Source organism: Petromyzon marinus, unplaced genomic scaffold, assembly GCF_048934315.1.
Source record: "Petromyzon marinus isolate PM22_M1 ecotype Great Lakes invasive population unplaced genomic scaffold, UKy_Petmar_22M1.pri1.0 PM_G_Scaffold_15, whole genome shotgun sequence".
NCBI classification, from domain to species: Eukaryota; Metazoa; Chordata; class Hyperoartia; order Petromyzontiformes; family Petromyzontidae; genus Petromyzon; species Petromyzon marinus.
The window spans coordinates 1,005,817-1,018,128 of NW_027422706.1; the positions used below are offsets into that span (position 1 = coordinate 1,005,817).

Below are 12,312 nucleotides of genomic sequence, written 5' to 3' on the forward strand. Positions count from 1 at the left end.
TTCGTTCATGAGGCTATCCACATATACAAACACAGAGACAATTTCAACCGAGAAGATGGATTCTATCTTAGCAATCATTGGAAAGATTTGATAAATCATTTCAGTTCTTGATTGATTGTTCACGCTTACAGTGGCTTTCAGACAGCATACATAAAAACAAATTTCGTCTCCCCCCTCCTCTTTTCAAAAAATAGATGGACTAGTCCTGGCAAACAGCCAATCGTTGCGCGTGACGCAAACGTTATTTTTATATATATATAAATAAATAAATATGCCGTTTTCAAAATAAATTTATGCAAACCGACACACCTGATGATGACTGTTTGAGTTATGGTCGAAACGTCGTGAGAATTTTTTATTGTTTTATATATTTTTTTTGTTATTTTGTTGTTTCTCTTCAACGTGACTTTACCGAAAAAACTAAGAATATGAATTACTGCAGTCACGAAAGCTTTAAATCAAAATTTATATGGGCAGTGTTGAGTCTACGGGCAGTGTTGAGTCTACGGGCAGTGTTGAGTCTATGGGCAGTGCTGAGTCTATTATGGTGCAGTGTTGAGTCTATGGTGCAGTGTTGAGTCTATGGGCAGTGTTGAGTCTATGGGCAGTGGTGAGTCTCTGGGCAGTGCTGAGTCTATGGGCAGTGCTGAGTCTATGGGCAGTGCTGAGTCTATGGGCAGTGTTTATCAGTTCTACAGAATCTGAGCCTCGCTCGCACTGCGTGTTCGCCTATCCGCACTACGATTTATAAAAGCGCCCTGCTAAGGCCTCACGTGATAGCAGCCCTGCCGAGTCGCCTGCCCGTGATTCAAGGCACGGAACGTCGAATCTCCTCCTCCACCACGACCACACGAGGACATTGTTTTGTTTGTAACCTCACCACGAAGGAGGATATAGCTCAAGACCCCCCCCCCAGACACCTACGCAGCGTTGCGCTGGTGAGTGCCGTGTTGAGGCCTATTCCGGGAGTGTCACCGGTCTCGGCTAGATTGCCCAGCCGACCGAGGCGGCACTTTGGCCGGCTACAGATGCCGCTGTCATGCGATGGCCTCCATAGAGACCTGGAAGATGGTCTCTAGGTTATGTTGTGGGTTAGCAAGCTTCCCAAGGATGCGTGAAGGCTGCCGCTCGGCTTTTGTAACGAATCTTTGCTGCGTGTTTTAAACTTGAATTATTTGCAATGCACGCGTGTCAATGTGCTCTAGAGGAGTTGTACAACCCTAGCTGCCACTGCTGTTCAGTGGCCTAAATTATGGCTCTAGATTTTGGTGTTATAATTTTTTTATGTAGTTTATTGTTAAAAATTCGGTCACAGTCCCTATGATCACTGTTACATTGGATTTATGGCTTTTATTTTGGTGATTTCGAAAAGTTTTTTTTGTTTTGGCCATGTTTTTGTTTATTGTAGTACGGAGTTAGACTGATGGCTTTAATCTTAGTTGTCTTGTGGTTGTTATTTGACTTGCATCCCACTGGGATTTTTGCACACAGCGTTGGTGTACGGTGCTATTTCAGGAATATTTTGATATTTTTTCCTGTATTTTCTGTTTGCACAGTCACATAATCACTTTAAGATGTTTTCTTGTTCATGTTTTTTGTTTGTTGCGGTTGCACCCGATTCAAGAGCCGAATGGCTCACAGGGCTATACCAAATAAATGAACTATGAACTATGCGTCGCTCAAAGACTTCACTCGAGCGCGTCGTGTTCAAGCTCACTTTGTCTACCTTAGGAGCTTACAAAGTGCCGCCCAATAATTTACCGTGCGTCTGCCTCTTAGACCCGAGTGAATCGCTTGAACAAGTGCACATTCAGAAGCGTAAACTCTGCGAGTATCTCGTTTTGAATCTTGATGTGAAGCTTTCGTGACTGCAGTAATTCATATTCTTAGCTCTTTCGGTAAAGTCACGTTGAAGGGAAACAATAAAATAATAAAAAATATATAAAACAATTGAAAATTCTCACGACGTTTCGACCTGATGACGACCGTTTGTGTTATGGTCGAAACGTCGGGAGAATTTTTATTGTTTTATATATATTTTATTATTTTATTGTTTCCCTTCAACGTGACTTTACCGAAAGAGTTAAGAATATCTCGTTTTATTCATAGTCCGTGTTTCCAAGGACAAAAAAATTGCACATTCTCATTACCAACACATCGACCTGGCTGGCGGTCACAGTTGCCAGGAGCCCCTTTCCCTGTCGGCTTGACATTTTTTTCAACTCAATTGTTTTTTTACACAGCTCTTGGACAGACGTGCGGCAGTGTTGGTTTATACCCTGGGAGGTGCTCTCACTCCAGGGGCTGTTTCATTGATGGGAAAAAAACCTGAGCTGGGGCTGTAATCAATGTTGTTTTATTGATCTAGTTTAAAACAATCAGCACGAACATCGGTGCCAAACTAACACGATGTGAGGCGCTAGATTTGAAGCTTTCGCGATGTGCAAGGATTCCTACTCTTTGGATTTTTTTCGGTAAAGCCGCGGAGGTAAAAAAATATAAAGTTAAACCCAAGTTAAACTTTAGCAGCCTTATAGTTTACAGCAGTATGCTCTGCAAGGCAACCAGTTTGTCAGCTTAACTACTGCCTCCTGCCTCTGGTTCACGTGTGTAACGCTCTTCAACCTGCACACGGCCATCTCTCCGTCCCCAACCCCCTGCAGCATAACAGAAGGCGGCTTAACTTAGCCCCCCCCCCCCACGGCCCTTCTTATCTCCCCCCCCCCCTTAACCTGTATACAATCTCGGGTGTCTTAGAGTTCTCTTCACCTGATGCAGCAATTTTTACCGTGACGGTTTCTACCTCAAGACGGAAGCTTGTGCTGCTGCCTCCGAAACGTCGTGATTTTAATTGAGTTGTTTTTCTATTTATTTATTTTATTTATATTTTTTTACCTACGTGACTTTAGCGAACAAAAATCAAAGAGTCCGATGCGAGGAGGCGTTTCCCCCAACATTCGTTTTCTGCGGTGGCAAAAAATGCAGCCTCTGCGAAACGATGAGAACCTAAACATTTTGCTCACCGCAGGAGGAACGTGTCCATCAACGAAGGAGCCTTAGGCATGCATCCAATTGTCCTTTGTGAAGGAGGAGGTCTTTAACCCGGCATGGTTGTCACCTGGTGCACAGGAGGTCGTGGGGTTTGATACCGACTCTGACACTCCCTGCTCTATCTTTGGAGTTGACGTTTCTCGCGCCCCGTGGCCGCGTGGATTTTTCTCCCCGAGTCCTCCGGTTTTTTCCCCTCCACATTCAGAAACGCCACGCGTTTAGAGTATTTTGCCCTGAATGTCCACTTGATATCAGCCCACCATTTATGGGCCAAGGTCTCTTCTTAAAAAGAGCTATGTAGCACGGTGGTGTGCTTCACGTGGAAAGATTAAACATTGGTTACTTTTATTAGTGATTTGTTTTACTCTTCCTGTAACTCTACACTCACGCCGTGTTTTTGTTTTGTGTTTGTTGTCATGTTTCTGACCCAGTGCCCCAGCTGGACGTCTGTGAAATAAAGAGCTTCGTAGCGCTTTGGATTCCTCCTCTTGCAGTCTAAATAAATATCATTCCCACTGCTCCTCCTACTCCCTCCCCTTCATCCCTCCTAGCCAAGTGAAGGAAGCCGCCAGGCCGACCATCTGCCACCCCCCCCCCAATGGAGGCTTTCCCCACCACCACCCGTTTAGTGGCCTTGCTGGCCGTTGTGCTGGGCGACCGTCACAACCCCTTCGCCCTGCCCCTTGACCGTGAGTAGCAAACAGCGCCGCTACCCCACTTGAGACGATGCCCCCCCTCAACGCTACTCCCACTAAAGGCCATCGACTAAACTCGACTCTTTTGACTTCACCAGGCAATGCCCACTGAGCTTCGTGGCTCTTTTTTTTCAGAAGCGCCCCGGCTCCTGCAAATGATGGCTTCAACGAAGCACTTCGACGTTCAAGCGGGGCCGAGTACTCGAAACACTTGTGGGTATCTGTGTGAGTAGTGTGTGGGTCTCTGTGTGAGACCCACACACTACTCACACAGAGACCCACAGACTACTCACACAGAGACCCACACACTACTCACAGAGAGACCCACAGACTACTCACAGAGAGACCCACAGACTACTCACAGAGAGACCCACGCACTACTAACACAGAGACCCACAGACTACTCACACAGAGACCCACACACTACTCACAGAGATACCCACAGACTACTGACACACAGAGACCCACACACTACTCACAGAGAGACCCACAGACTACTCACACAGAGACCCACACACTACTCACAGAGAGACCCACAGACTAGTCACACAGAGACCCACACACTACTCACAGAGATACCCACAGACTACTCACAGAGAGACCCACACACTACTCACACAGAGAGACCCACACACTACTCACACAGAGACCCACACACTACTCACACAGAGAGACCCACACACTACTCACACAGAGACCCACACACTACTCAGACAGAGACCCAGACACTACTCACACAGAGACCCACACACTACTCACACAGAGACCCACAGACTACTCACACAGAGACCCACACACTACTCACACAGAGACCCACACACTACTCACACAGAGACCCACACACTACTCACACAGAGACCCACAGACTACTCACACAGAGACCCACAGACTACTCACACAGAAACCCACACACTACTAACAGAGAGACCCACACACTACTCACATAGAGACCCACAGACTACTCACAGAGAGACCCACACACTACTCGCAGGAAGACCCATACACTACTCACACAGAAACCCACACACTACTCACAGAGATACCCACAGACTACTCACACAGAGACCCACACACTACTCACAGAGAGACCCACAGACTACTCACACAGAGACCCACACACTGCTCACAGAGAGACCCACAGACTAGTAACACAGAGACCCACACACTACTCACAGAGAGACCCACAGACTACTCACAGAGAGACCCACACACTACTCACACAGAGAGACCCACACACTACTCACACAGAGACCCACACACTACTCACACAGAGACCCACACATTACTCACACAGAGACCCACAGACTACTCACACAGAGACCCACACACTACTCACACAGAGACCCACAGACTACTCACACAGAGACCCACAGACTACTCACACAGAAACCCACACACTACTCACACAGAGACCCACGCACTACTCACACAGAGACCCACGCACTACTCACACAGAGACCCACACACTACTCACACAGAGACCCACAGACTACTCACAGAGAGACCCACACACTACTCGCACAGAGACCCACAGACTACTCACAGAGAGACCCACACACTACTCACACAGAGACCCACAGACTACTCACAGAGAGACCCACACACTACTCGCACAGAGACCCACAGACTACTCACAGAGAGACCCACACACTACTCACACAGAGACCCACAGACTACTCACACAGTAGACCCAAAGACTACTCACACAGAGACCCACACACTACTCACACAGAGACCCACACACTACTCACACAGAGACCCACAGACTACTCACAGAGAGACCCACACACTACTCGCACAGAGACCCACAGACTACTCACAGAGAGACCCACACACTACTCACACAGAGACCCACAGACTACTCACACAGTAGACCCACAGACTACTCACACAGAGACCCACACACTACTCACACAGAGACCCACACACTACTCACACAGAGACCCACAGACTACTCACAGAGAGACCCACACACTACTCACACAGAGACCCACGCAGTACTCACACAGAGACCCACACACTACTCACAGGAAGACCCATACACTACTCACACAGAAACCCACACACTTCTCACAGAGAGACCCACACACTACTCACAGAGATACCCACACACTACTCACACAGAGATCCACACACTACTCACAGAGAGACCAACAGACTACTCACACAGAGACCTACACACTACTCACAGAGAGACCCACACACTACTCACACAGAGACCCACAGACTACTCACACAGTAGACCCACAGACTACTCACACAGAGACCCACACACTACTCACACAGAGACCCACAGACTACTCACACAGTAGACCCACAGACTACTCACACAGAGACCCACACACTACTCACAGAGAGACCCACACACTACTCACACAGAGACCCACAGACTACTCACATAGAGACCCACACACTACTCACACAGAGACCCACAGACTACTCACACAGAGACCCACACACTACTCACACAGAGAGACCCACACACTACTCACTCAGAGACCCACAGACTACTCACACAGAGACCCACAGACTACTCACACAGAGACCCACACACTACTCACACAGAGACACACACACTACTCACAGAGATACCCACAGACTACTGACACACAGAGACCCACACACTACTCACAGAGAGACCCACAGACTACTCACACAGAGACCCACACACTACTCACAGAGAGACCCACAGACTAGTCACACAGAGACCCACACACTACTCACAGAGATACCCACAGACTACTCACAGAGAGACCCACACACTACTCACACAGAGAGACCCACACACTACTCACACAGAGACCCACACACTACTCACACAGAGAGACCCACACACTACTCACACAGAGACCCACACACTACTCACACAGAGACCCAGACACTACTCACACAGAGACCCACACACTACTCACACAGAGACCCACAGACTACTCACACAGAAACCCACACACTACTAACAGAGAGACCCACACACTACTCACATAGAGACCCACAGACTACTCACAGAGAGACCCACACACTACTCGCAGGAAGACCCATACACTACTCACACAGAAACCCACACACTACTCACAGAGATACCCACAGACTACTCACACAGAGACCCACACACTACTCACAGAGAGACCCACAGACTACTCACACAGAGACCCACACACTGCTCACAGAGAGACCCACAGACTAGTCACACAGAGACCCACACACTACTCACAGAGAGACCCACAGACTACTCACAGAGAGACCCACACACTACTCACACAGAGAGACCCACACACTACTCACACAGAGACCCACACACTACTCACACAGAGACCCACACATTACTCACACAGAGACCCACAGACTACTCACACAGAGACCCACACACTACTCACACAGAGACCCACAGACTACTCACACAGAGACCCACAGACTACTCACACAGAAACCCACACACTACTCACACAGAGACCCACGCACTACTCACACAGAGACCCACGCACTACTCACACAGAGACCCACACACTAGTCACACAGAGACCCACAGACTACTCACAGAGAGACCCACACACTACTCGCACAGAGACCCACAGACTACTCACAGAGAGACCCACACACTACTCACACAGAGACCCACAGACTACTCACAGAGAGACCCACACACTACTCGCACAGAGACCCACAGACTACTCACAGAGAGACCCACACACTACTCACACAGAGACCCACAGACTACTCACACAGTAGACCCAAAGACTACTCACACAGAGACCCACACACTACTCACACAGAGACCCACACACTACTCACACAGAGACCCACAGACTACTCACAGAGAGACCCACACACTACTCGCACAGAGACCCACAGACTACTCACAGAGAGACCCACACACTACTCACACAGAGACCCACAGACTACTCACACAGTAGACCCACAGACTACTCACACAGAGACCCACACACTACTCACACAGAGACCCACACACTACTCACACAGAGACCCACAGACTACTCACAGAGAGACCCACACACTACTCACACAGAGACCCACGCAGTACTCACACAGAGACCCACACACTACTCACAGGAAGACCCATACACTACTCACACAGAAACCCACACACTACTCACAGAGAGACCCACACACTACTCACAGAGATACCCACACACTACTCACACAGAGATCCACACACTACTCACAGAGAGACCAACAGACTACTCACACAGAGACCTACACACTACTCACACAGAGACCCACAGACTACTCACAGAGAGACCCACACACTACTCGCACAGAGACCCACAGACTACTCACAGAGAGACCCACACACTACTCACACAGAGACCCACACACTACTCACACAGAGACCCACACACTACTCACACAGAGACCCACACACTACTCACACAGAGACCCACACACTACTCACACAGAGACCCACAGACTACTCACAGAGAGACCCACACACTACTCACACAGAGACCCACGCACTACTCACACAGAGACCTACACACTACTCACAGGAAGACCCATACACTACTCACACAGAAACCCACACACTACTCACAGAGAGACCCACACACTACTCACAGAGATACCCACACACTACTCACACAGAGATCCACACACTACTCACAGAGAGACCAACAGACTACTCACACAGAGACCTACACACTACTCACAGAGAGACCCACACACTACTCACACAGAGACCCACAGACTACTCACACAGTAGACCCACAGACTACTCACACAGAGACCCACACACTACTCACACAGAGACCCACAGACTACTCACACAGTAGACCCACAGACTACTCACACAGAGACCCACACACTACTCACAGAGAGACCCACACACTACTCACACAGAGACCCACAGACTACTCACATAGAGACCCACACACTACTCACACAGAGACCCACAGACTACTCACACAGAGACCCACACACTACTCACAGAGAGACCCACACACTACTCACACAGAGACCCACAGACTACTCACACAGTAGACCCACAGACTACTCACACAGAGACCCACACACTACTCACACAGAGACCCACACACTACTCACACAGAGACCCACGCACTACTCACACAGAGACCCACACACTACTCACAGGAAGACCCATACACTACTCACACAGAGACCCACACACTACACACACAGAGACCCACACACTACTCACAGAGAGACCCACACACTACTCACACAGAGACCCACACACTACTCACACAGAGACCCACACACTACTCACAGAGAGACCAACAGACTACTCACACAGAGACCTACACACTACTCACACAGAGACCCACAGACTACTCACACAGTAGACCCACAGACTACTCACACAGAGACCCACACACTACTCACACAGAGACCCACACACTACTCACACAGAGACCCACAGACTACTCACAGAGAGACCCACACACTACTCACACAGAGACCCACGCAGTACTCACACAGAGACCCACACACTACTCACAGGAAGACCCATACACTACTCACACAGAAACCCACACACTACTCACAGAGAGACCCACACACTACTCACAGAGATACCCACACACTACTCACACAGAGATCCACACACTACTCACAGAGAGACCAACAGACTACTCACACAGAGACCTACACACTACTCACACAGAGACCCACAGACTACTCACAGAGAGACCCACACACTACTCGCACAGAGACCCACAGACTACTCACAGAGAGACCCACACACTACTCACACAGAGACCCACACACTACTCACACAGAGACCCACACACTACTCACACAGAGACCCACACACTACTCACACAGAGACCCACACACTACTCACACAGAGACCCACAGACTACTCACACAGAGACCCACAGACTACTCACACAGAAACCCACACACTACTAACAGAGAGACCCACACACTACTCACATAGAGACCCACAGACTACTCACAGAGAGACCCACACACTACTCGCAGGAAGACCCATACACTACTCACACAGAAACCCACACACTACTCACAGAGATACCCACAGACTACTCACACAGAGACCCACACACTACTCACAGAGAGACCCACAGACTACTCACACAGAGACCCACACACTGCTCACAGAGAGACCCACAGACTAGTCACACAGAGACCCACACACTACTCACAGAGAGACCCACAGACTACTCACAGAGAGACCCACACACTACTCACACAGAGAGACCCACACACTACTCACACAGAGACCCACACACTACTCACACAGAGACCCACACATTACTCACACAGAGACCCACAGACTACTCACACAGAGACCCACACACTACTCACACAGAGACCCACAGACTACTCACACAGAGACCCACAGACTACTCACACAGAAACCCATACACTACTCACACAGAGACCCACGCACTACTCACACAGAGACCCACGCACTACTCACACAGAGACCCACACACTACTCACACAGAGACCCACAGACTACTCACAGAGAGACCCACACACTACTCGCACAGAGACCCACAGACTACTCACAGAGAGACCCACACACTACTCACACAGAGACCCACAGACTACTCACAGAGAGACCCACACACTACTCGCACAGAGACCCACAGACTACTCACAGAGAGACCCACACACTACTCACACAGAGACCCACAGACTACTCACACAGTAGACCCAAAGACTACTCACACAGAGACCCACACACTACTCACACAGAGACCCACACACTACTCACACAGAGACCCACAGACTACTCACAGAGAGACCCACACACTACTCGCACAGAGACCCACAGACTACTCACAGAGAGACCCACACACTACTCACACAGAGACCCACAGACTACTCACACAGTAGACCCACAGACTACTCACACAGAGACCCACACACTACTCACACAGAGACCCACACACTACTCACACAGAGACCCACAGACTACTCACAGAGAGACCCACACACTACTCACACAGAGACCCACGCAGTACTCACACAGAGACCCACACACTACTCACAGGAAGACCCATACACTACTCACACAGAAACCCACACACTACTCACAGAGAGACCCACACACTACTCACAGAGATACCCACACACTACTCACACAGAGATCCACACACTACTCACAGAGAGACCAACAGACTACTCACACAGAGACCTACACACTACTCACACAGAGACCCACAGACTACTCACAGAGAGACCCACACACTACTCGCACAGAGACCCACAGACTACTCACAGAGAGACCCACACACTACTCACACAGAGACCCACACACTACTCACACAGAGACCCACACACTACTCACACAGAGACCCACACACTACTCACACAGAGACCCACACACTACTCACACAGAGACCCACAGACTACTCACAGAGAGACCCACACACTACTCACACAGAGACCCACGCACTACTCACAGAGAGACCCACACACTACTCACAGGAAGACCCATACACTACTCACACAGAAACCCACACACTACTCACAGAGAGACCCACACACTACTCACAGAGATACCCACACACTACTCACACAGAGATCCACACACTACTCACAGAGATACCCACACACATCTCACACAGAGATCCACACACTACTCACAGAGAGACCAACAGACTACTCACACAGAGACCTACACACTACTCACAGAGAGACCCACACACTACTCACACAGAGACCCACAGACTACTCACACAGTAGACCCACAGACTACTCACACAGAGACCCACACACTACTCACACAGAGACCCACAGACTACTCACACAGTAGACCCACAGACTACTCACACAGAGACCCACACACTACTCACAGAGAGACCCACACACTACTCACACAGAGACCCACAGACTACTCACATAGAGACCCACACACTACTCACACAGAGACCCACAGACTACTCACACAGAGACCCACACACTACTCACACAGAGAGACCCACACACTACTCACTCAGAGACCCACAGACTACTCACACAGAGACCCACAGACTACTCACACAGAGACCCACACACTACTCACACAGAGACACACACACTACTCACACAGAGACCCACAGACTACTCACACAGAGACCCACACACTACTCACAGAGAGACCCACACACTACTCACACAGAGACCCACAGACTACTCACACAGTAGACCCACAGACTACTCACACAGAGACCCACACACTGCTCACACAGAGACCCACACACTACTCACACAGAGACCCACACACTACTCACAGGAAGACCCATACACTACTCACACAGAGACCCACACACTACTCACACAGTAGACCCACAGACTACTCACACAGAGACCCACACACTACTCACACAGAGACCCACACACTACTCACACAGAGACCCACAGACTACTCACAGAGAGACCCACACACTACTCACACAGAGACCCACGCAGTACTCACACAGAGACCCACACACTACTCACAGGAAGACCCATACACTACTCACACAGAAACCCACACACTACTCACAGAGAGACCCACACACTACTCACAGAGATACCCACACACTACTCACACAGAGATCCACACACTACTCACAGAGAGACCAACAGATTACTCACA

At 49.5% G+C, this 12,312-nt stretch overlaps 1 protein-coding gene across 4 annotated transcripts in view; it reads left to right on the forward strand.

Moving 5' to 3' along the window:
- The first annotated feature begins 752 nt into the window (after positions 1 to 752).
- Positions 753 to 12,312, forward strand: part of LOC142910660 (uncharacterized) — a 78,345-nt gene continuing 66,785 nt past the window's right edge. The window contains exons 1-3 of one of the 4 annotated variants that reach the window (XM_076060027.1): positions 753 to 938; positions 3,603 to 3,740; positions 3,882 to 3,971. In XM_076060027.1, coding sequence (XP_075916142.1) covers positions 3,650 to 3,740; positions 3,882 to 3,971 — 181 coding nt within the window. In that variant the 5' untranslated portion in view covers positions 753 to 938; positions 3,603 to 3,649. The remainder of the gene's footprint in view (positions 939 to 3,602; positions 3,741 to 3,881; positions 3,972 to 12,312) is intronic. The other 3 variants (XM_076060024.1, XM_076060025.1, XM_076060026.1) reach the window with 3 other exon arrangements.